At 41.4% G+C, this 26,327-nt stretch overlaps 1 protein-coding gene across 5 annotated transcripts in view; it reads left to right on the forward strand.

Annotated features, from left to right (window-relative positions):
* ABCC4 (ATP binding cassette subfamily C member 4) overlaps positions 1-26,327 on the forward strand; it is a 223,712-nt gene that overhangs the window by 149,119 nt on the left and 48,266 nt on the right. For 3 of the 5 annotated variants that reach the window (XM_029209923.1, XM_029209924.1, XM_029209926.1), the window contains exons 21-25: positions 18,787-18,937; positions 20,355-20,474; positions 22,095-22,205; positions 23,407-23,507; positions 24,562-24,753. In XM_029209923.1, the coding sequence (XP_029065756.1) occupies positions 18,787-18,937; positions 20,355-20,474; positions 22,095-22,205; positions 23,407-23,507; positions 24,562-24,753 (675 nt within the window). The other 2 variants (XM_029209927.1, XM_029209928.1) reach the window with 2 other exon arrangements.

Consider the following 26,327-nt stretch of genomic DNA (forward strand, 5'->3'; position numbering starts at 1 on the left):
TTTTTTGCAGTACGCGGGCCTCTCACTGTTGTGGCCTCTCCCGTTGCAGAGCACAGGCTCCGGACGCGCAGGCTCAGCGGCCATGGCTCACGGGCCCAGCCGCTCCGCGGCATGTGGGATCTTCCCGGAGCGGGGCACGAACCCGCGTCCCCTGCATCGGCAGGCGGACTCTCAACCACTGCGCCACCAGGGAAGCCCCCGGAGCCATTTTTATAAAAGGAGCCACAAATACTTAATTTGGAAAATTAACTATGTCAGAAATATCAATAATAGGCCTGAGATTATTCTAGCCATTCCTGTTAGTCACAAAGAAATGCGCCAATGAATGTAGCCTATGGGCAGAGGCCTCCACTGTTTACCAATGTGAAGTAAGCTGTGATTTAGAGGCAGAGTCTTACTGTTCTTTTTAACCTGAGGGACAAGGGTCTAACTTAATCTTGGTGAAACGTAAATACCAGTAGTTCCAATTAGCTGATTTCTTGAATCTAATTGCAATAGTAAATCTCAATATTATTGTCTTCAAGAAAGGAGTTTTTTATAAAGGATGACTCAGTTATCAATTATGATAAAGATCTATTGTCACTTGTTTTGTTTGCAGGTGTCTCTAAGAAGCCTCCCATAATCCCTTCAGGAAGAAATATTTTCTCCTTTATAAGATGGTATTAGTTAAATATAAAAGCCCTGATCCCTGCCATTGTTGTTGATTCTTTGAGAGACGTTTCCCAACATTCATTGTTTAAATGGTTATCAGGAGGAGTCAGGTGAAACTTAATAAACAATGCAGTGACTGATTCATCTTTGTGTGCAGGAGCCTTTCTCCAGAGGCTTTGCGTTCAATGAGTGGGGTTTTGACGAGGTATCCCTGGGATCATTTTGAAGTATTTGGACCTGTTGCTATATTAGCAAGCAAAGATTTTTATTAAAGCCACAAAAATGAAGTCGACCTGCCCTCAAAGAAAGGCCAACAAAAATCAAAATGTAAATTGATTTTTTTTTTCTCTTTTTTTGAATTTGGATAGGACACTGTAAAGATGAAAAGAACCCAGTGGTGATCTGGGACTCTTAATGGAATCATGTAAACTTAAAATAAACACTATTATGGTAAGCACATAGAATGAAAACTAATTTTCCAAATCAAATACATTATATTCAATTCATTTTCCCCAATCAACCAAATGTTTAAAACCTGTTAGTTATAACAGCGATCTTCTGGAAATTAATTAGAAGCCTATTAGCTCTGCTAGCTGAGCTGAACCGAATGAAGAGGGTTGCCCGTTACATTTCTAAATAGGCTCCCGAATTAAAGCAAAGGAAGGTCAAAATGACGATCAGCTTGACTCACCTTACGGCTTTGCTTAAGAGGTGGATCTTTTTTTTTTTTTTTAAGGAGTTAATTTTTTTTTAAGGAAATTTTATCCACTTGGACTCAATCCTCTAACTTAAAAAGTCAGGATAAAAGGTATCCTGAATATTATCTTTGTGAACAGTAACACCCTCACAAGTGCATAGGAATCTGAAATGGAAGTGACATTTAGGTCTCTTGTCTGGCCCATCAGCTTCTCTGAAGAGTTTTGTCATCCCCTTTCAGAACTGGGATAGAAAATTTCTTGTGTGCCTTTGATTTTAATGTCATTAGCAAAACGGGCTGCTGACATCAGGAGACCCTGGGTTTTAATGTCTCTCCTCTGATTCTTAGGGTCAGAATCCTAATGACTAGCAGGTCTTCCTCTGCTCAGGGAAGTTCACAGAACGTGAGTCCTTCTAAACCCAACAGCTGACTTTAGAAAGGGTTGGGAAATTCCGTATCAAGCAGTTAACCTTGGTTTGATCTTGTGGTCCTTCCTGATCTACATGTCATCTCTTATTCTTGAGCCAGAAAGAACTTGGCAGGATTTATAGTAACAAATAGAATACAAATCAAAATTCAAAGCTTAGCTATCTTTCCACTTTGCAGAGTATTAAAACCAACACTGACATGTTTAATGTTTGTTTCTTACTGAAGATAAGCATGTGATAGTACTTTTCAGGAGAATTAAAATCAAGCAGGTACAGAAATAATGTAATTACACTTATCTGTGGTAACTTTTTAATCCATAGCATGCATGTTGCATTACTTTATCTGTAAGAAAGACAATGATAATTTTGTTGGTTTTGTAAGTAAGAGTTCAGAAATATGGACCATTGGCCTAGAACATAATTGTGTCTCCAGTTAAGTCTGAGGCTGATGAATTGAAGAAAGGGAACTGAGACAGAGCCCTCATAATGGGGGAGGGGGTATACTCCCATGAAGGCAGTCAGAAGTCAGATTTTATTATTCCACTAACACAGTGACTGAGATGAGAAAATTCTGTTTAAAATGTGAGCAAGTTTGCTGGCCACATGGAAGGTATTTACTTAACTTTGTCCCTTGGACTTCAACAAATGATTCGTATTTGTGTGAACATTTGTGGGGTTTTGTTTGCTTTTTGTTTTGTTTTTGGTTTCATTTAGTGATTCATATCCATGCTGATGGGAAACAGTGACACAGCTCATTTTGAAATGAGTGTAATTTACTGTTGTGCAACATTCCAGTGAGAATTCCAGAGGAACAGTGGGGTTAATGTGTGGGATATGGGAACCTGAGCCGACACAGGCATGGAACACGAGTGAATGAAGAGAGACCAATTTTTGACTGACGAGACATTTTGGAAGGGTAGGCCAGAAATGAGGGAAGTTTTTTAAATATAGGAAATAAATATTTTATACAAAATAACAACAGTCTGCAGGTTATCTCAGCGTTGCCTTGGGCTTTTTAGATAAGTTAGCCAGTGGCTGGCAGTGCACATCTGGCTTATTAAAGTGTTGTTCAGACACATTTTGTTTGTTTGCTTTTTCAAAAATCGTAACAGCTTTGAGTATTAACAGTGTTTTAAAAACCAAGTCATCTATCAATCCCGAACATGGTTCTTCACTCATGAAAACTAAATATCTTTATGAAAATAGGGATTGAAATACAAAGTATAAAGGCCATATAAACCTCGTATGTGAGAAATCATTGAGGGAGAATTCTTTGAATAGGACTTTGGCCTTCAAAACATAATGTATTTGAATAAACATAAACAAACAAACAAAATGTGGTCACTTAAAATTCACATTCTTAAGTGTATGACTTGACTTCCTAATACCACAGCATAAATAACAACAACATAAATATAGCCTCTCACTTTCTTAAAACAGTGATTGATTTAATTAATAATGGTACCATACATACATAATATTTATGTTTCAGTAGTATTTAAAATTTAATTTTATTAAGGATTAAATTCTTAATAATCATTTTAATAATGCAGTAAATTTGTAATATTTGATGGCCAGTTGTATGGTTTTGTGAATGTATTTGCAACTAGAAATATAATGGGAAATCTTGAAGTTTCTCTCAAACGAATTATTTCCATTGCATATTTGTGATGTGTGGATTTGTGATTCGTTCAATATTTCTCTTTCCCACAACATGTCTTCATTTTTGGATTGTGTGCAGCAGTGTTTTATCGAGCTTCTATTATGTGCTAGGGATGTGGGGATGAAAAAGGTAAACCCTTTGTCTTCGTTCATTGGACAAGCATTCATTTGAGTGTGTCGCGTGTGCTAGGCACCATGCAGGGCTTGGGGATGTGGAGTTGAATGAAATCTAATTCCCGTCTTCCTTGAGGCACACTCCCCTGGGAGAGACAGATCGAAAGTCAGCAAGTACTGTGCTGTGTGGTAAGTTACAACAGGAGTATACTGGATAGGAGACTGGATAAGGCTTTAGTGTGAGACAAATCTGATTGCCACACCCAGATCTTCCTTGACATTTTTGGACCTCCAGGTGGAAGCATCCTGTACTTAATTGGAAGTAAGAGTCTGGTGTTCGAAAGAGAGACCTGCTGGGCTTCCCTGGTGGCGCAGTGGTTGAGAGTCCGCCTGCCGATGCAGGGGACGCGGGTTCGTGCCCCGCTCCGGGAAGATCCCACATGCCGCGGAGCGGCTGGGCCCGTGAGCCGTGGCCGCTGAGCCTGCGCGTCTGGAGCCTGTGCTCCGCAACGGGAGAGGCCACGACAGTAAGAGGCCCGCGTACCAAAAAAAACGAAAAAAAAAAAACAAAAAAAGAGAGACCTGGGATGAGTATGGCACCTGTGTATTCTTTACTGAGCAGGTAAAAGCTGAATCTGTGAAAATGAATAAGACTGCCGAGAGAGAGAGTGAAGCATTTCAGGAGCAAAGATCCTTATGGAAGCCTTTATATTCAGAGGGAAAGCAGAGAGAGAAGGGAAGCAGAGGAGACACACAATGAAGAGACGGGGAAATAGGTTGGGGGACCGAGGAAGGACAAGTCTGTTAAGTGCAAAGGAGAAGGTAAGTCCCTGGAAAGTTGTCAGTTGATTTAGAAATCAGGAGGCTTCTGGTGACCTAAGAAGCAGGTTTCAGATGGGCGGGGCCAGACTGCAAAGGGCTGCAAATTCAGGAGGCGTGGAGGAAGCCGAAGTGAAGGCAGGCTACTCCTGGAAGGAGTCTGAGTAAAACCAGAGAGAGGCCCATCCGGAATGTAGGGTCTGCGGAGGAGCTGCTGGTTGGGTGTTTAGTTGTGGGGTTGGGGGTGTGTGGTGGGTACTATTTTCCTCTGCCCCTCCTTCCCCTCAACAAACAGGGATTAGCGTTGACGCCCTGAAGTATGGGGGTGAGTCAGGCAGGAATCCTCCCCTCCAGGCCCCCAAGGGGAGGGAGACACACAGAGATCCACCCCTTGCCGCCTTTGGAATCCTAACTGTGGCAGCGCCCTGGGGGAAGTCCTGGAAGGCAAACTGGGTGTGGGGCTGGAGGTAGTAAGGGAGCCTGGTCCAGGAGGTGGGCGTGGCTTCTAGAAAGCGACCTTTGATCCCAGATGAGAGGAAAAGGCCTTTGTGGATGGTGGGGCAGGAGGGGCTGCTGGAAGCCTAGTTCCCAATGGGCAACAGTCTTTCTGTCTGTCACCAGCTGAGAGTGGTGTTGGCAAGGGCCTTGAAGGGGGTTTTTCAGTTCGGTTTTGTTTTAAAGGATGTAGGTAGTGCCAAGTGTGTTCAAGCTCATTTTTTTAAAAAAATTAATTAATTAATTTAGGCTGCTCCGGATCTAAGTTGTGGCACGCGGGATCTTTGCTGTGGCATGCAGGCTCTTAGTTGGGGCATGTGAACTCTTAGTTGTGACATGCATGCGGGATCTAGTTCCCTGACCAGGGATTGAACCCAGGCCCCCTGCATTGGGAGCGCAGAGTCTTACCCACTGGACCACCAGGGAAGTCCCACAAACTCATTTTTGATGATTCTGCTCATCCTTGGGTATATTTGATAAACCTTGAAATATAGTTGATCATTTTTCATTCTAAAGTGTTTGTTCCATATACTTTTTCTCATCTAATTTCTTTCTCGTTCCCTAAAATGAAATCTCAGGTAATTCATTTAATGTTTTGTTATTATACAAAACACCTGCTTTGTATTATTTCTGTGTTTCTTCTGTCTTTTCCTTATGAATACTGTGTTACATAGTTTAGCCTGCCTGCGATCCTCTAAGATCAGATACCTTTATTATTTTTGCTTCCAATGCCCAAATAATTTCAGAAGTTAAGTTTGCTTTTTCACTGAAATGCAGACTAATATATCATAAAAGGGTGAGACCCTTGAAGGGATCATCGGATCCCAGGATCCTCAGAGACTGGCCGTTCATCACCCCTGACACTGCAGTAGGACTCTTTTCCCACGGTGCAGTACCATCTCGGAATACACATCTACATAGATTTGTTTCTCTTTCTTTGCCAGTGATTTATGTCATGAAGGAGCCCAGGCCTAGAGAGTAAAATTGAAATTTCCTAGTCCTTAAATCTAATCTCCCTACGGTTCCTGGAAAGAAAGTTTACATGTCTGATGGACTGGCTGTTGATCTACTGGTTTGTCTGTGTGTGTGTGTGTGTGTGTGTGTGTGTGTGTGTGTGTGTGTGTGTTTGCGTTTGCACATCTTTTTTTTTTTTTTGGCCGCGCCTTGCAGCATGCAGGATTTTGTTCCCCGATCAGGGATTGAACCCACGCCCCTCTCAGTGGAAGCGCGGAGTCTTAACCGCCGGACCGCCGGGGAAGTCTGCGTTTGCACATCTTTAGCCCATTCTCAGATGGAGCCTCTCAAGGCTTCAGTATTTAAGGACCAGAAAAAGTCTCTCTTCCACATTAATGAAGCTTTTCTTGACCACTCTATTCTGCAATAAAACAATGTCCATACCTTACAGAAAAGAAGAGACCCTGAAACAGGAGGCTGATTGCCTCTAGATGGGACGGCAGATTCAGCAACTGCTCTTTTTCGGTTAATCCGTTTCTTCATTTTCACCTCCTCCTGCGTCACATCATCTCTCCATTTCCTCTGTAAAATATGCTTCCGGTGGCTGCCTCCAGGGTGCCTACACTCTGCTCCAGTCCTCAACCTCGTTATCTTTGTTCTAAATCCGTTGTGACTCTTCCTAAACTTGTTCACGCTACTTGCCCTTGTTGTATTATCTTAACTGTAAATCTCTGGATTCCAAATGGAAGAGTTGTTTGGCAAGTTGGATACTTTGGAAGGAATTAATAAAGGTGTCACTTAAATAAAAAAGGTGTCGATGAGACAACAGATGAGTGGGGGGGAGGGATGAATTGGAGAAATACAGGAGAATTCTGTGCTGAGAGTTTCAGAAGTGTTTTAGAAACTGTAGATGATGCAGTACAGATGTGATTTACACAAGAGAAACTCGTGACATGATACCTATTTCTGCTGTTAAATTATACCAAAACATTGAGATTTTGTATTATTCTAGAATTGACTAACTATTCAGATTGTAGCAGTTAAGGGGGCATCTTCTGTAACCCTGCCTGGAGAGACTGGGGATGGCTTCCCATTGATTCCCGAACCTCATGTTGGGATGGAGGATGCACAAATGGCAGGGAGCCCAGGAGACTGCAGGATGGAGGCGGGGGCCGGCATACCGTAAATAGCTGGATCGGGAAGCCTGGGGGTCAGTCATCGAAGGAGATAAAGATGGAGAGGCCCAGTGGGACAGATCGCAGGGTAACTTGTGTCTCAAGCACAGGAATTCGGTTTGGAGTGTCGGATGGAAGGCTACAGAGAGGAAGAAGAGACCACCAGAAGGATAGGATTTTGCCAACATAGGGAAGACAGGACGAGGCACTGACTTGTCCAGGTTTATCTTTGGGACATCCAAGTAGCAATGCCTTGTGTTTCTAATGAAAACCCTGGATTCTTAATAGGGGTTCCACACTGCAGGACAGTCCGTCCCCTCAGGTGATGGCATTAGTATCCCCATATCCTAACAGGGGAATTACGAGTTTGTACACCATTAGTTTGACTCTTGTAGTTACCAGATATGTTGCGTGTCCACTTGAATTATAGTTATTGGCCAAACTGGAGTTGTTCGTCATTCTAAAGGAAGAAGGAAGTCAACATTAAAAAAAAAAAAAGCCAATTGATGTGGTATATTTAGTGTGATTCTACCTGAGGATGTAAGAGCCCTGAAAATGGTTTTTTCCAGTGTTCTTTGTTCTCTAGGGAAAACGTGATGCTTTAGTGGTGTGATTGTGCTATTGTATTATATACTGATTATATGTTTAGGGATAATGTTCTGTGACGTCAGTAGCTTTAAGGAGTGCTGGAGTGGGGAGCCCCGCAGTCTCCCTTCCCAAGCTTGAGTCCTAGCTCTCTCCCTCTCTCCCACAAAGCTACACTTTCCTTCTCTGTAAAATAGAGAAAATATTACCAACTTCATAAAGTTTGTTGGGAACACATAATGAAGTCAATAAAATTCTAACTACATGTTAAGTGCTAAATAATGGCTAGTTATTTTTGAAATAACACATATATTTTTCATTAGGAAAAATAGTCCAGTAACAGCATTATGTTACAATAAAGTAATTGTTGCAGTTTCCAGGTCGATCTGTATCACCACGTGAGTGTGTGCCACAAAGATTCTAGGTTTGTAATCCTGAAGAATTTAATGGACATTTTCCAATGTAGACCTACAGGGGGGGAAAAACAGTTGTTTTCTGAATACACCATTGAGTACTAAATATTTCCATACAATTTCGGAAACTTCAAGATCCCTGATAACATTGAGTAAGGAGTCACAATTATTCCAGAATTCTTTCCATTAAAATGTCCACTTTCAAGAAGTCTCCCGATAGAAAAATGAGTGCGTGACAATGGCCAGTAAGATTCGGAAGGTTGGGTTGAGGCATATTAATTAATAAAATTTGGGAACTGCTCTGAGCATGCAAACTTGCATACTGCAAAATGATGTAATTTATTGAGGAAAACGGAACTGCAAAACCTTTCCTCCTCACACACCCCTAATCCACCCCAAAACAAAACAAAACAAAACACGGCAGCTTGGCTGAGCTTAAATAACTGACTTTTCATATCCTTTCACGGACACAAAGGGCTAATCCTGAGGCTACTTGAGCCACCAATGCTGGCAGTGGCGGGGACCACCATGGAACGTGTCATTCCCTCCTCACCACACACAAAACACATGGACTGCAGCTTTATGAAGTGAAAATGCCCGAGAAAAAGAAAATGTGAAGGAGGTGTTCGCAGTCATTTCTTTGCAGAGGGGGGAGCGCAGAAGAACAAGCTGCTGCATCTGGATACTGAGAACAAAGCAAGCCTGAGACCAGGGGCTCATAGCTTGGGTCACTTGCTTTTATAGAAGCAAAGAGTGGAACTGCCTTTGCTTGTCTCAGTACCACTGACCCTTGCATTTCATTGTGTAGAGATGTCAGGGAAAGTGTGTAGAAAGCATTCCAGCCTCTTTCACTGAACAATGACTTTGTCATTTTGAGGTTTCTGTGGTGTGTTGACCCTTTCCCCACCCCCTCCCTCAAATCCCCATTGGACAAAAGTGATTGTTAGTTAGGCTGCCTTGCCCTGTTGGAAAGATCTCTGTGTTTTGGACCCTTTAAAAGTAAACTCATCCATTTTAACTGAATCACAGCATTTTCCCGCTTTTAAAATCAACAGAAGCGTTTTAGTTTGGAATTTGCAGGGATGGGATATTCCCCGAAAATGCTAGTCCCAGAGCTAAAGATTCATGCACACTGCCAAGTTAAAGTGGGTTTCCTTTTTAATAGAAAGGAGAATTGATAATATTGGTTACTGGAAATATTTACAAACACTTGACCCTCGGGTTTCAGAGAGTAAGGTGATATGCTTCACACAAGCCCAGTCGTATGCTCCGTTTACCTTTCTTTTTAATGAAAGATCAGACGGCGGGTGGGCTTCTCCAGCTTGATCGTTAGCACACTTAGAAATCAGCACTGCCAGCATCAGCCTGGTGACAGTTAATCAGTGGGGACCTTCCTAGGCTGGCAACCAAGTGTTCCATTTTGTCTGTCCCAGCATGTGTGGTCCAATGATAACGTTTATAGTTTAACAAGAAGCTAATTAAGACCTAAAGAAAAAACAATAAGCACCCCATTTTTATCAAGCCTCGTGGTGCTATTCGGAGCATAGAACTTTACATTGCAGCGTTATTGGACGATGTCCATTACAAAACTATAGTGGCCGTTCACAGTGCTTTCTCTCCCCGCCATCTTGTATCTTTAGGAATGATCAAATGGACTGTTGTTCCTAGGGAGGGGAAAATGGCAAAACATTTACTCATGGTGAGGACCTTTAGAGTCTCTGTATGCTCTTCTTGAGTATATTTCTTCAATTCTATCTACCCGTGTATTTTCTTGATAAAGTTAAGAAGAACGGGTGAGCTGGAGAACTTCCTTCATTTTTATGAAAACCTCGTCCTTGCTACTTTATGCATGGATATATGTCTCCAGTCTGATGTGGAACGTGATGAATTATAATCTGTTTGTCTTGTGTTTGCTCTCTGCTTGTGAGTTTTGTTTCTTGCAACTCTTTCTCTGGGCCTTTTGATTTCGTTTTCCCTGATTGTTATCTGCATCCAGTTAGGAAGCAGATAGGACAGCTCTAGCATTGAAGCCAAGGGCAGCATCCTGTAGGAGATATGTCAGCTGGGGCTCAGGCACCCTGCTGGTTACCGTTATCTCCCACATGTGTCCCCCAGCCTTCTTTTCCCAGTGCACCCAAGGTAGTCAACACATGAAATTATGATTGTGTATTTTACACTTTGCCAACACCTGCCTGAGCATAACCTAAGGTATGGGAATTGGATTCTGGTGTCATCATGGCTGTCGTTGCTGTGTTTTTCTTTTTCTTCTTGTTGTTGTTTGTCTTTTTGTTTTGTTTTGTTTTATGATTTGGCTGCTCTGTGGGGCTTGCAGCATCTTAGTTCCCCCACCAGGGATCGAACCCATACCCAAGCAGTGAAAGCACCGAGTCCTAACCACTGGACCGTCTTCTAATCTATTTTTTAAAACGTATTTATTGATTTTTTGAGGTATACTTTACGTACGATGAAACAAGCAATTTTTCATTCTTTTGGTTAATGAGTTTTGATAATTGTTTACATCCCTTTGATTACCACACAAAACAAAACGTTGAGCATTCCCATGACCTCAGAAAAATCTCTCTTGCCCCTTTGCAGTCAGTTTCCACACCCCCGCAGTTATCCGAGATTTCTGTCGACAGAAATCAGTTTTCCTGTTCTTGGGCTCCGTATATAAATGGAATCAACATAGTGCAGGTTTTGCTGTGCTGCCTTGTTTTGCTTAACGTGCTTTCAAGATTTTCAAGATCCATCCATGTTGCTACTTGTTTCAGTGGTTCTTTTCTTTCTTTTTACTTTCTGAGTCATTCCATTATATGAAGATACCACAAGTAATTTATCCATTCTCCAGTTGACGGATACTTGTGTTGTTCATAGCTTTTAGCCATGAACCTTCTTGGAGAAGTGTTTATACGGACACAAGTTATCCTTCTCAGCTCTATTTTAGAGGAATGATACAAGCTCCACGTACAAGTGGAACTGTTGGGTCATAAGGTAGGCGTTTGTTAACTTTAAAAAAAATTACCATAAAGTTTTTCAAGATAGTTGCACCATTTTACACACCCGCCAGCAACATATGGGAGTTCTGGCTGTTCCACACCTTAGCAGTTTTTGCAGCACTTAGTATTATCAGTCTTTGTGATTCAAGTCTTTCTGTGCATGACTACTCTCATTGTGGTGTCAGTTTGCATTTTCCTAATGATTAATGATATTGAGCTCTTTTTCATGCATGCTTACTGACTATTTTTTCCAGTTATTCTAGCCACGTTTGTTTAAAAGACTTTTATGGACTGAATTGGCACCTTGGTTAAAAAATCATCTGACTGTATGTTAATAAGTCTGAGTTTGTATACTTTATTTTGTTCGATTGATCTGTTTATCCTTGTACCAGTACTGCAGTCTTAGTTACTGTTCGTTTTAGTAAGACTTGAAATCCTCTGGTTTAAGTCCTCTAACTTTGTACTTCTTCCTTAAGATTGTTTTGATCATTCTAGATCATTTACTTTTCTGTACAAATTTTAGAAGCCTTTTAATTTGTTTTCAATGAAAGCCTGCTGGAATTTTGATTAATATTTTCTTTTAGCTATAGATCCATTTGAGGAGAGTCTGCGTTTAACACTATTGAATCTGTCAGTTATGTATGTGGTACATCTCTCTACTTATTTAGGTCATGTTGAATTTTAGAAGTGTTTTGTAGTTGTTACAGAAATCTTATATAATCTTTTGGTTAAATTCATTCCTGAATATTTGATGTCTTTTGATTGTATTTATGGGATTGTTTTTAATATCACTTTCCAGTTGCTTGTTGCTGGTGTTTAGAAATACAGTTGATTTATTTGTGAATCCACCTTGCATTTCCTGGGCGTGGTTTTTCTTTTTTAATCTTGTAGAATTTTCTATATCCACGGTCATGTTAGCTGCGAATATTAACAATTTTACTTCTTCATTTCCAATATTTATGAGTTTTATTTCCTTGCTGTGGCTAGAGGTTTGAGTACAATGTTGAAAAAAGGTGATAATACATTCTTGTACTCTTAAGATAAAATCTTTTAATATTTTTCCATCAAGATTGATGTTAACTGCAATTTTTTTAGGTAGATTGAATGTTTCCTTTAATTCCTAAATTCCTGAGAATTTTACTGTTTTTAAAATCAAGAATAGGTGTTAAAATTTGACCAATATTTTTCTACATTTCTTCACATAATTATATTATTATTCACCATTAATCTTTTAATGTGGTATATTATAACGATTGATATTTGCAGGTTAAATTAACCTTATATTCCTAGAATAAACTCCACTTGGTCCTAATGTGTACCATATATATATTTTTTTTACGTATCATTGTATGCAATTTGTTAATGTTTTGTCAAGAATATTTGTATCTGTCGTTCATGAGGCATCTTGGTTCATAATTTGCTTTTCTTTAAATGTTTTGCCAGGTTTTGGTATCAGAGTTATGCAGTCCTCATAAAAAGACATGGGAAATGGATATTTTTGTTATGGTCTTTTTTTTTTTTTTTCGCTGCACCTTGCGGCTTGTGGTATCTCAGCTCCCCAACCAGGGATTGAGCCCGGGCCAGGGCAGTGAAAGCCCGAAATCCTAAACACTAGGCCGGCCACCAGGGCACTCCCATGGTCAGTTTTATGTGTCAGTTTGCCCAGGCTGCGTTCCGGTTATTCAGTCACAGAGTAGTCTAGGTGTTACTGTGCAGATATTATAAATACGATTAAAGGACATAATCAGTTGACTTTAAGTAAGGAATGCTATCTTAGATAGTCTTGGTGGGCCTGATTCAGTCTGTTGAAAGGACTTAAGAGTTAAGGCTTCCCTGAATAGAAAGAAGTTCTGCCTGTGGATAACAGCATTGGCTCCTGCCCAAGAGTTCCAGCCTTTCGTTTGTAACAGCTGGCCCTGTGGATTTCTGACTTGCCTAGCCAAGTTTGATTGTGAAATACTACTTTTTTTATGTTGTTAGATTCAGTTTATTGGTATGTTGTTTAATGTTCCTAAGACAGTTTGGATTGTAATTTTTTTCTTTTAATGTGTTTGTGTGGTTTTTATATCATGATAATGCTGGAGTCAAATTCCCTGGAAGAATTTGGTAAAACTTTTTTCACAATCTACTTGGGAAGCCCTATAGACCTAAAGGCTTTTTTTGGTGGGAAATTTTCGTATTATGGAGTCAGATTCTTAAATTGATATGGAAGTATTCAGATCTTCTGTTTCATATTCTGTCAGTCTTTGTATGTGGTTTTTCAAGAAATTTGTTGTTTGCATTGTATTTTTAAGTTTATGAGCACAATGCTCATTATATCCCATCTTTAGTGCCTGTGATATCTCTTGTGTTATTCTCTTTTAATTCACATTAATGGTAATCCCCCCCCCCCCCCTTTTTTTTTTTTTTTTTTTTTACGTGGGCGCCTCTCTGTTGTGGCCTCTCCCGTTGCGGAGCACAGGCTCTGGACGCGCAGGCTCAGCGGCCATGGCTCACGGGCCCAGCTGCTCCGCGGCATGTGGGATCTTCCCGGACTGGGGCCCGAACCCGCGTCCCCTGCATCGGCAGGCGGACTCTCAACCACTGCGCCACCAGGGAAGCCCGACCCTTGACTTTTATACTTTCTTTTTGTTTTTTTAAATAAGACATTTTTTTTGTTACAGCAGTTTTTAGTTCACAGTGAAATTAAGAGGAAGATTCAGAGATTTCCCATGTACACTCTGTGGCCTTTAAAAAAAAATGTTTAAAAGTTATAAATTTACCTCTAAGCACCTTAGTTGCAGCCTTTAAATTTTAGTATTTGTAGATATTCATTTTCTTTTATGCCAAAATTCTTTGTAATTTTATTGTAATTTTGAATTAGATGATACCTTGAAATATATTATTGAACTTCCAAATATTTAGTGACATACTAGTTGCCTTTTTGTTATTGATTTCTTGTTAAATCTGCTTAGGTCAGAATATATTCTGTACAATTTCTGTCCCTTGAAGTTTGTTGATACTTGCTTTATAGTGTAGGATATATGCAATTGAAAAGAATGTCTTAGGTAATCACTGACTGCCGTGTTGTATAGTTCCTAATTAGGTCACATATATTAATGACATTTTTTAAGTCTTTTATATCTCCGTTGATTTTTATCTGCTTTTTCTATCAGTCTTTGAGATGGGTGGGTTTCAGTCTCCCACTATGGGTATGGCATTGTCTATTTCTACTGAGTTCTGTCAGATTTTGCTTTATACATTAGTGAGCTGTGTTATTAGGATTATGTAAGTTTGGATTTTTTTAAATATCTTTTAGATAAAATTGACCCTTTATTCTTATGAAATGTTTTCCTTTATTTCTAGGAATCCTTCCTAACGTCATGTTAGATAGATACTCCAGCTTTCTTTTGGTTAGTTTTTATGTGGGGTACATTGTTCAACATTTTATTTCCACTTTTATTTGGTGTTATTTCTAAGCTGTGCTTTTCAAACACAGGAAATAGATGCACTGTAGTCTTGAATTTCGTAATAAGCTCAAACACTGAAAAAGGTTAGTAAGGAAGCTATCGATCGTTGAGATTTGCTGAACACAAAGGAAGGGAGAAGTGCACTCTGTTTCCCTAATCATTTCTCTTGTGTTGGTTAAGAAACTGTAAACCAAACCCCACCATTCACTCTTCAGTGGAGTTAACTGTGACTCAGGATTAAGGGCTACCTGAAGGATTACACAGGTTCCACAGCTAGTGTGGATCTGAATAGATCTAAGGCAGTCAACTGAGGGATGAAAAGCATGATTAGTGAATCCTAAGGAAAGGACAGATTTAGAAAAGCTTTATTAATATTAGAGTGTGTATGGATCTCATCATAGAGATAAGATACACCACTTTTTATCATTTTCTTATATAAAAGAGTTAATTGGGTTGGGTGAGGTCAAAAGAAATGTGATAAAGGAGGGGTCTGCAACCAGAGCTGATCTGTAGACTCCCTTAGACATGCAAGGTACCATATCACCTTACACCTGCAGACTCAACATTAACTCTAGGGTTAGTATTAAGTTTAGGAGCTTGCACTGATTTCCCTTTGCTTCTGTTTATCCTGTGATTGAAGGGTAAGGAGTATTGTTTCATAGAAATTACATTATATTGCTTTGTGTTTTTAAAAACTATTTATTTATGTCTTTATTTGGCTGTGTCAACTCTTCGTTGCAGCACGTGGGCTCTTCGTTGTTGCATGTGGGCTTCTCTTTAGTCATGGCGCCCGGGCTCCAGAGCTCGCGGGCTTAGTTGCCCCACAGCATGTGAGATCTCAGTTCCTGGACAAGGGGTCGAACCCACGTCCCTCGCCTTGGAAGGCAGATTCTTAACCCCCCTGGACCACCAGGGAACTCCCAGAAATTACATTCTATTTCTTAATCCTTAGAGAGCTTCGTGTAGGCGTTCAGGATTTTACTGCCTCTATAAGAATCTTGTGTGAGCTAGCAGTACAATTGATGAGATAGTCATTTCATTGAAAGGCTTTTTTTTTTCATCTGATATGTTTCCAGAATAAATAGGTAGAAGAATCTTTCCCACACCCACATCAATAAACAGCTTACTGATCAAAAACTGGGCATTTTTTTAATCTCCCTAAATCAGAAGAAAATCTTGCTGTATTTTCTTGCCAAGAAGTGAATCTCGCTTTGTTTATTGCACTTGAGTCATATTTTCTGCAAAAATCAGTAATAGTTTAAGGCAATCTGGACGATTTGTACTTATCACAACTTGGAATATAATTCTTAGGAGTCTGACTGACAGCAAAATTCAAAGATTTGCAATTCTCTTGGGGTGTTAACAATCTTAATGATCCTCATTTTATTTTTAATCCTGTAAACAGATAATAAAAGTCCTGTCTACTTATTAAGTGATTTTATGATTAAATACATATTTCACATTGTGCCCAATTACAAGAGTGAGTGAGAGAGTTCACATAAGAATGGAGTGAGCCAAAAGGATAGATGGCATATTTGTTTGCATAAAGTAAGAAGAATACATTTTTACTGGTGTTTATAGAAAGCATGTTCTTTGGCACAAGCTTCACAGAGACTGGCAGGAACAGAATCCCATGGAATTAAGTTTAAAGTGACATGTGGGTAGAGATACCTAGGAATTCCTACAGGACTGTAAGCAATTTGGACTTTAAATGCCAAACAGGCAAACAGGCCCTCGTATTTCACACTGTGCTTGTGAAAGGAATATGTTAAAGTCTGCCATATTAGAATATAGTGTTAATTCTAGACTTAGAGACTTCCTGGGGGAACTTTAATCCAAGTGTATACATTGAACTTATAAAATCCTCAGCCTCATGTGTGTGTTCTTGGGGTTTATGTATTTATTAAAATTAAGTCATGTTGTATTTTATGCTTTCTTATGAAACTTAAAAAAAAAATTTAAACAGTGATTATTAAAACATGTTAGTGTGTTCTATGAGCAATCATTTTTAAGACCTTTTAATGATCAGTCTGCTGTATGAGCTGATCAGGCTCTAATTAGCTAGGAAACTAGAACTGGCCCCTGCATGGGAGAGAATGCAAATAAATGGGGAAAATTATAAAAGGGGAGTATATTTAGATCTTAATTTTTTTATTATGAGTTTTATCTGTATATGGGATACTGTATCAGGCAGAAATGAAAAGAACGGGCTCGGGAACAAAATGAGTAAATTCTCTGACTTCGAGCAAACTCCCAAACCTCTCTGAGCTTTGTAAACAGAAAGCATAATCTCTCCTACTCAGATGTGATATGAGAATGAAATTAGTAATGCTTGTGAAATACTAGAGAGGTGGGACCCATGGCAAGCCTCATGAAATGTCATCCATTATTGGTAATTTGGAGGGTGCGGTAATAACCACCATTTATTTGTTTGTCAACCAGATCTAGAGAATTGTGGAATTTCTTCAGTATTATGAAAGAATTTGCCATGGGCACTAGCAATACAGCAGTTATCTTAGTTTTCACATTTTTTGAATGGGGAGGTTTTTAAACAAAACCATTAACATTTTCCAGAAAGCATTATTATTATTATTTTTTCCTTTACTGTTTTTCTGTACTCGATTAACAATTCACTTAGCTTATAGTGTGGTTTGTCAGAAAGAGCTGTTCACAGGACAGCATCATTTCTGAGGATGAGAGGTGCTCATTGGACCTCACTTCCGCAGGTGGTGGTGACAGTGTCTTCTGCCTGAGTCATCCTGACATCCTAACAAGGCTGCTTCGTTCCACCAAGAAGGGTGACCTAGGGTGGACACAGTTAAATTTCCTGGGATTCACTAGTTTACAAAATGTAGCTTTTGTACTTTCATTGATATGAACTCACCAATTCATGGTGCATGAAAGAGAAAATGTCACATTGATCTTCTGTTTGGAATATACTTCTTCATCAGGTTTGCTTTGGTGCTTCAGAGGTCTACCATTTTTCCCCCTTAGTCTCCAAGAAATGCTCAGCAATTTCAGAGCAGTAAGTTTCCACTAATAAGAAGCAAAGTTTGAAATAAAAAAAGGATATAGAATAGGAAACATCTCAAAAAATGGTGACTTGCCTCCATTCCCCTAAGGTTATCAATCTTTGGAAGGCCTAGAGTTGGGAAGAAAATACAGAGGGGACAGAAATTGTAGTACGGATGAGGTTTATTGTTCATATTATTTTAAAAGTGTGTCTTCAAACAGAATAGACCTCACATTCAAGTTTTCTCTGTGGCCAGAGAAAAGCCACAGTCACTTTGGTACAGGTGACATCATTACCACACCTAGGAAAAATAGCACCTGCTCCGATATGTCCTTGGTTGGTACTAAGCTGTTCCAGTCATTAGAATGAACTGTCTGACAGGGTCCAACCTCATGAGATTCTTAAGATTCTTTGGGTCCATAAATCTATGAATACACCATCCCATCTCTCCTGGCTCCTTGAATCTAGAACACAATTAAGGGAGTTAGAATTTATATTTGTTATATATGAACTGGTAAGCACTTTATGTGCAGTATCTCATTTAATTCCCATCACCATCCTTTCATGTTGTTGGTATATCCCAGTTTTTGCTTAGGTTAAGAGTGTTTGTGAGACTTCCCTGGTGGCACAATGGTTAAGGATGCACCCGCCAATGCACGGGACATGGGTCTGAGCCCTGGTCCGGTATGATCCCACATGAAGCAGAACAACTAAGCCCTTGTGCCACAACTACTGAGCCTGTGAGCCACAACTACTGAAGCCCGAGCGAGCACCTAGAGCCTGTGCTCCTCAACAAGAGAAGCCACTGCAATGAGAAGCCTGCGCACCGCAACGAAGAGTAGCCCCTGCTCGCCGCAACTAGAGAAAGCCGTGCACAGCAACAAGGACCCAACGCAGCCAAAAATACATAAATAAACAAATATTTTTCAGAAAAACTTTGTCACATGGTAAGCGTGCAATAAATATCATGAGCAACACCTATAATTTTCTTCTTTCTTTTTTTTTTCCTCACTGTTGTGGCCTCTCCCATTGCGGAGCACAGGCTCTGGACGCACAGGCTCAGCGGCCATGGCTCACGGGCCCAGCCGCTCCGCAGCATGTGGGATCTTCCCAGACCGGGGTACAAACCCGTGTCCCCTGCGTCGGCAGGCGGACTCTCAACCACTGCGCCACCAGGGAAGCCCCTCTTCTTTCTTTGGATGGGAAAGCATTCCTTACCATTCCAACATGTCCTTCGAAGAAAGGAGTTTAATCCTAACAAAACAACCCATTAAAGGTTATTTTTGAAGAGAATGCTGGATAAAGAGGCCACTGTATCTGTTTTCACTCTTCCAGACATTTCTACAAGTGATTGGTGTGGTGGGTGTGGCGGTTTCGGTGATTCCTTGGATTGCGATACCCCTGGTTCCCCTTGGCATCATTTTCTTTGTTCTCCGGAGATATTTCTTACAGACGTCAAGGGATGTGAAACGCCTTGAATCTACAAGTGAGTACCCGGGGCTCTCAGGTTGAGATGGCAACTCCGGCTGGCTTCCATTTATGCTGTAATGGACCAGACCCCTGAAATTCTGCAGACTCTGTCTTCTGGAATTTCTCACTAAGTTAACATTAGGTAATTGGATATTATGGGCACTGTGAGTCCATGTGGCCCTTAAGGCAAATGGAGCTGGTGGCGGGTCAGCTGCAGCTTTGCATTTTAGCACGAGGAGGACGAATGTGAGCACCGTGAGGACAGGGGACTGTTTCTGTCTTGTTCATGACATGCTTCCTCACACAGAGCATCTACTCCATAAATACTTTTCTTAAAAATACAATATTTCATCATGGTAGAACTAATGTCTTTTCTAGGAGATGCACGGGTAACAAAGTGATGTCAGTATTTCCTGCTGATAAAGCACAAGTTATCACTCATCCCAGAAAGGTCACAGGCTCAGAATCTGCCCACAAAGAAAGCAAGTTGCCTCATTCACGGTGGGGAATGAAAACCAAAAGGGGTCCTCCCTGCCCAGCAACCTACAACCCACCTGTTCCCTGATGTGCGGGAGCCAGACCGTGGTGCTCGTGTTCAGTGTGCTCTTAGAGAAGATGCCAGGAAACAAATGGCCGGTCATGGGACACGAGGCCCCACACCAATACGTAGTCACTAAAAAGAGAATGGCCGCTGTCAGATTCTAAAAGAGTGACATCAGTGTCACATACCACAGTGGCCTCCAAATGCCTCAAGTATCCAGTAGGGCAGCTATAAAAACATCCATCAGGTTCCCAGAGCGGAAGTCGAAACTATTCAAAGACCCCTTGACTGCATGGGTCCTCTGGGCACAAGGGCCGTGTGACGCCCAGGTGCTCTGTGGCACACAAAGAGACTCTTGGCATAGGTGTAGGAAAATTCCCAGGATGGAAGGAGATGGCAGACTATCCGTTCACCTTACTTATCTCGCCTCTGTCCTGTGCCAGCCCTTAAGTTTCTAATCTTAGGTGGAGACGACACACAGATAGTTCATCAAAATTCAGCGTGGTGAGGGACTCTTGACGGAGAATTAAATTTTAAAATGATACTGAACCAAAAATTAGTGAACAGGTAAATTACCTCCAGGTAATTTCTACCTGGAGGGATGTCAGGGAAGAATTTGGAATGTGGCCCTGTTTGAGGAGGACCTTGATGATTGAGTTAGTATGGAGATTCATTATCTAAATCTAGGTCAGATCTTTCATGTCCAGGTCATAAAAGTGAAGCTTAGTGTGAGCAAGAGTTGGAGGGTCACATGGAGGATCTTCTCCCGAAGAGGGGCGTCATCCCCCTTCCTCCAGGAAGCCCTTGGGTGTTGCCCCTTGGAAGGCAGTGGATTTCTTTGCATCGAGTCTCCCTGACTTTCTCTGTCGTTTGTCTGTCTCTGCTTCCCCAGCTCGGAGCCCAGTATTTTCCCACTTATCATCATCTCTCCAAGGACTCTGGACCATCCGGGCGTACAAAGCCGAAGAGAGGTTTCAGGAACTGTTCGATGCACACCAGGACTTGCATTCAGGTCTGTAAGTTTCTGGACATGATTTCAGAGGATGGGAGGTGCTGCCTTCTGAGGCTTGAGTCCTTGTCCGGTGGCCTTGCCGGCCCACACCGCTCTCTGCGCCTCCCCAGCCCTTCCTCTCAGCCTCCCCTCTGTGCTCTCCTCTTCCCCATCACACCCCTGCTCTTCTCCCCTCACTGGCTTGCATTGTGCTTCCATCAAGGTGCCCTGTGGCCTTCTGTCCGTTTAGGGAGGGTGTCAACAGATTTTATTTTTTTTAAGCAAAGAGCCACACGGTCTCTGTTGCAACTACTCAGCTTTGCTATTTATTTATTTTAATAATTGAATTGTCCAAAAATTTATTTATTTGTTTGTTTGTTCATTTTTGGCTGCATTGGGTGTTCCTTGCTGCACATGGGCTTTCTCTAGTTGCAGAGAGCGAGGGCTACACTTTGTTGCCGTGTGCAGGCTTCTTCTTGTGGTGGCTTCTCTCGTTGTGGAGCACAGGCTCTAGGATCATGGGCTCGGTAGTCGTGGCGCACGGGCTCAGCTGCTCCGTGGCATGTGGGATCTCCCCGGACCAGGGCTCGAACCCCTGTTCCCTGCCTTGGCAGGCGGATTCTTAACCACTGCGCCACCAGGGAATTCCAGCTTTGCTGTTTATTACCGCACTAAAGCAGACAAAAATAATACATCAGCAAATGGCTGTGTTCCAGTAAAGCTTTATTTACAAAAGCAGGTTGTGGCCATTCTTGGCCCTCAGGCTGTAATTTGCTGACTCTTTTTTTTTTTTTTTTTTTTTTCCGGTACGTGGGCCCCTCACTGCTGTGGCCTCTCCCGTTGCGGAGCGCAGGCTCAGTGGCCATGGCTCACGGGCCCAGCCGCTCTGCGGCACGTGGGATCCTCCCGGCCCCGGGGCACGAACCCGTGTCCCCTGCATCGGCAGGCGGACTCTCAACCACTGCGCCACCAGGGAAGCCCCTGCTGACTCTTTTCAGAGCACACAGGGTGGCAGACCTGAAGAAGGAAAATAATTTCTCTCTTATCAGATTTGCCACCCAGAATTCCCTCTAAGTCAATAAAGTCCTGGCCCAACTTTCCAATCTTTATTGTATTTTGAAGATAAAATGGCATTTTGAAAGCCACATGCAGATCCTGTTAGCTGATGGTCGTTTGGATACTGGCTCCTAAGAATAAACATTGTGCAGGGCCCTGTAGTAAGTGCAGAAGGTGCTGGAAACAGTGTGAGCTGCGCTCTCTGCCAGCAGAGAACTAGGAACAGTCAGCCCTGTGAGAGGATGAGCCTCATGTTGAGGCCCAGAACTGTAAGAAACACACCGACGAGACCAGTTTTCTATGTCCAGGATTAGGATCGTAATTCTGTTTATAACCTGTGGGTTGAAGACTTTAGTACATTCTTCCCACAAAGCCCCTGGACTGATATCTGTGTATACCATACGTTGTCTTGTGTCAGAACCTAGCTTTTCGTGATCTCTAGGTTGCTTGAGTATGTAACTTTGCTGTCCTACCTTGTGTAAAAATCTGTTGTAGCTCAACTGCGCAAAATGCTCTCCCTCATTAGAAGCAGCCTCCATGATACTTCTGCTTATTCATTATGCTTCTTATACTTCACAAATCCAGAGGCTTGGTTCTTGTTTTTGACTACGTCCCGATGGTTCGCTGTGCGTCTGGATGCCATCTGTGCCATCTTTGTCATTGTTGTTGCCTTTGGGTCCCTGGTTCTGGCAAAAAGTAAGTACAGATGTGAATAACTATTTGTATTATGATTACAATTTATAGCTTCGTTTGCAGTTATTAATTTAAACTCTTGGCTCATTGTCTAATCCCATATACCATTTGGTTCTAATGAATTGTATTAAAGTGTTTGCAGCGTGTGGTTTTCCAGTGTGGCCCTTGTAGAGGAGTCATTTGGGTCTTGATGAGGCCTTTAATGAGATGTCTTTTTTGTGTGTGTGCGGTACACGGGTCTCTCACTGTTGTGGCCTCTCCCGTTGCGGAGCACAGGCTCCGGACGCGCAGGCTCAGCGGCCGTGGCTCACGGGCCCAGCCGCTCTGCGGCATGTGGGATCTTCCCGGACCGGGGCACAAACCCGTGTCCCCTGCATTGGCAGGCGGACTCTCAACCACTGCGCCACCAGGGAAGCCCTAATGAGATGTCTTGATGAGGGCTTTGATCCTTTTATATTTCTTAAATGGGTTGAAGTCTATACAACTCTAGCAACTGACCTTCTGAACCTTCCTGATAGCGTCTTAGTGTTAGGAGGAGAGAACCAAGTTTGCTGTTAAGCTTTTTGTCAAGCCTATGGCATTCAGGCTCCTCGGATCTCTTGGTTGTAGCTTCCTGGTGTACTGAGGTGAGAAATATTCTCTGTAGGAAAGAACAGTATCCTCTGCTGTGTGGGTACCAGATGAGCAGGTAATGGTGTGTGTGGCGTGAATTCACCATCCCTAACTATTCCATAGTAACAACACTGAATCATAGTGTTTAATGATGGGACAATGAGAGCAGTCTTTTAGATTTAAAAGTACTGGCTCTCAGAACCTATTGACTTGTTTTTCGTGGTTTCCAACTGTGGCTGCGTTGGGCATACAAAGTGAAATTACATAATGGTCCTTGAAACCATAATGACGAAAGCCTGAATGATGACACGATTCCTCACCTGTATAATACTGTCAAGTGTATGTCAATCCTGTCGGGATTAATAAACTTATTTAATAGTTTTCTGAGTTCATAGTTTTTTTTTCTTTGTTTTTTCTTTTTGCTTTTCGTTGGATCATGGTCTCAATCAACAGGTAGTAAAAATATAAGTAATGCTGTTGTTATGTGCAAGTGTTTTAAATATTATAAAGAAGTCTTGGTACAGAGACAGTAGGATCCCAACTCAGGGTTCAGAATGGAACTAAGTTATTCCCCTTCTTCTTCCTCATTTAGCTTTGGATGCCGGCCAGGTTGGCCTGGCGCTGTCCTACGCCCTCACGCTCATGGGGATGTTCCAGTGGTGCGTAAGGCAAAGTGCCGAAGTTGAAAATATGGTAACATTTACCTTTTAGCCTATTCAGGTCTCCTTGTCGTTACATCACATAAAGGCAATTCTTATGTAAAAAAAAAAATCTTAAAACTTTTCTCTTTTTTTTTTTTTTTTTTTTTTTTTTTACATCATAGCTAACAGGGTTTGTTAGATCCTTCCTCCATCTGTTTACAATTTATTTAAAATAAAATATATACATCTTTTTCTCAGTGTTATGTATGCCATGTCAGCAGGTTTTATATTCATCACAAGCTGTCTTCAAATATAATAAATGTCTCTGTAGGAGGGAGGTTCTGAAATCCTGGAGAAGATATAAGCTAGGGTAATTCCTCATTCCTGGTGAAAGGAGAATTTAGTATTTTGAGGTTTATTTGTTTAATTCATTTAATTTAATTATTGCCCACCCTCCCCATTTGAGAATTTTTCCTTGTATGTGTTGAACACCTGAATTTATTGGTGCCCCTTCTCTCTGAATGTACTATCAAGTTATGGTTGTTTAGAAGGCCTTAGTCAATATGTAAATTCTCTGCTGTTTCGAATATTTTCAATTTCTCCTAAAGGGAGAAAAATGATGAAAATGAAACTTTTCTATTTCGCTCTCTAACAGAGAAGAAAGTAACTAATTATTAAAATGAGGTGTACTGACTATGCATTTCTATTCATCTATAACAGATGACCCTTCTGTAGCAAAATGCTACTTACTGGTGGGCGTCCATACATATTCTTTTCATTGACAAAATTCTCTGTTTTTTAAAATTCATATGCAAAAATTAGATCAGTGAAATCATAGTATTCATTTCTCTAGTTCTTTTTGTTTTAATATAATGTTGAAGAAAGTAGCCGTAACAAAAGTGTTACAAGACAATGAACAAGTTTACAAATCATGAGTGTCCTCGTCAAACTACTACTTCTGTCTTTTGGGGGGTTAAGACCTCAGACATTCTTCATTACATAAAAGCAGATATAATGACATAAATGCAGAGCATCTCATTCACAGTCTCTGAACATCCATAAACAAGACCCTCTGTTCCTAACTCATGTGATGTCATATCTTTCAGATGATTTCAGTAGAAAGGGTGATTGAATATACAGATCTGGAAAAAGAAGCACCCTGGGAATACCAGAAACGCCCACCACCGTCCTGGCCCCAGGAAGGAGTGGTCGTCTTTGACAATGTGAACTTCTCATACAGCTTAGATGGGCCTCTGGTATTGAAGCACCTGACAGCACTCATTAAATCAAGAGAAAAGGTTTGTTGTAGCCATTTGCCTCTTTTTGTGTTGCTGTGTGGACGCTGATTAGATCAGTCCCTCGGGCGGGACCAGGGCAAGCTCTTGAAAAAGAGGCTAAATGAGAACAGACATGGTGGCAGGAAGCTCCGCGCACCTGCCCCTCCAGCTTCAAGTCCTGATGTACATACACCCCCTGCACTCGGGTCGTGTGTAGGTTCTCCCAGTGTATCATGTCCTCCCTGCTTCCAGTCCGCACACTGCCCCTCGACCTCAGAGACCCTTCCCTTCTGTCCTGTGGCTGGTGAAAGTCTCCTCATTTTCTGAGTCAAGTCTCATTCGTCTGCTTCTCGGAGACCCTCTATTCTTCCTCAGCGTCTTTTACATAATGAAAGTAACAGATGAATGGGTAAACAAATGTGCTATATCCTTAACAATGAAATATTATTCAGCCTTAGAAAGGAGTAAAATTCCAGTCTATGGATAAACCTTGAGGACATCAGGTTGAATGAAGTAAGTCAGACATAAAGGGAACAAATACTGTATGATTCCACTTATATGAGGTTCCTAGAGTAGTCAGATCCATGAAGGCAGGAAGTAGGATGGTGGTCACCAGAGACTGGGTAAGGGGAATTGGGTGTTGTTGTTTAATGGGTACAGAGTTTCTTTGTTACAAGGGAGAAAATATTCTGGAGGGACAAGAATATGAATGTACTTAATCACTAAACTGTCCACTTAGAAATGGTTCCGTTGGTAAATTTTATGTTATCTGTATTTGACCACAGTTAACTGGTGGCATCTGTGGCATGCTTTGTATTGGTGGGTCTGTATCTCACAGAACCCTGAGGCTCCTTAAGATCGGAGAGCATCTTGTTTTCATCTCTTGTTCCCCCAAAATTGGCATTCTACAGGGCACAGATAGGGTGCTAAGGAACTGCTGGCTGGGAGAGTGAGTAACATGTACAGGTGTGAGCAACCAGTAACCAAAATACACACACGAGACAACTGCGTAAACGACTGATTACCTAGAGTGTTAAATACTTTAAGAACTGCTCTTTGAAACTCTTTCCACCACAGACCCATCTAGCGGACTATAGCCATAATTTAATGAATGATACCCTTGTGATGGGAAAGAATATTCAACTTAATGCCCAAATGATACCCAGGGAGCAGCTTCAGTTAGTCACACGGCAAAAGCTGGCTTCTAATTATTTCCAGTTTCACCATAGGTTGGGAAGGAGGTGAGGATTGCTGTGTCGAGGAAACATTCACTGCAGCTCTTGATGCAATCCTGTCCCTGAGAACTCTGTAGGCGATGTTTGCTTACTCACTGACAATGTGTCCCTCATATTTCCTGTTTGATACATAATTCTGTTAATTTGCACATGTCTTAATTCATATGTTCTGGCTTTTGGGGAAATTTATCTAAGAAACTCTGCAGTAGAACTTAGGAACATAACATATGTGTATTCTTCTATCTTAAAATCCCCAAGTCATAGGATTAGCTGAGCTTGAAAATGTTTGTGGGAAAATTGAATCTGGAGACAGAATTAATAACTGTAGTAACGTGACTTTTTATTTGTGTCTTGATCCAC

The sequence above is a fragment of the Monodon monoceros genome, unplaced genomic scaffold, assembly GCF_005190385.1.
Source record: "Monodon monoceros isolate NGI ecotype Baffin Bay Population unplaced genomic scaffold, NGI_Narwhal_1 Super_Scaffold_8, whole genome shotgun sequence".
Classification (NCBI taxonomy): Eukaryota; Metazoa; Chordata; class Mammalia; order Artiodactyla; family Monodontidae; genus Monodon; species Monodon monoceros.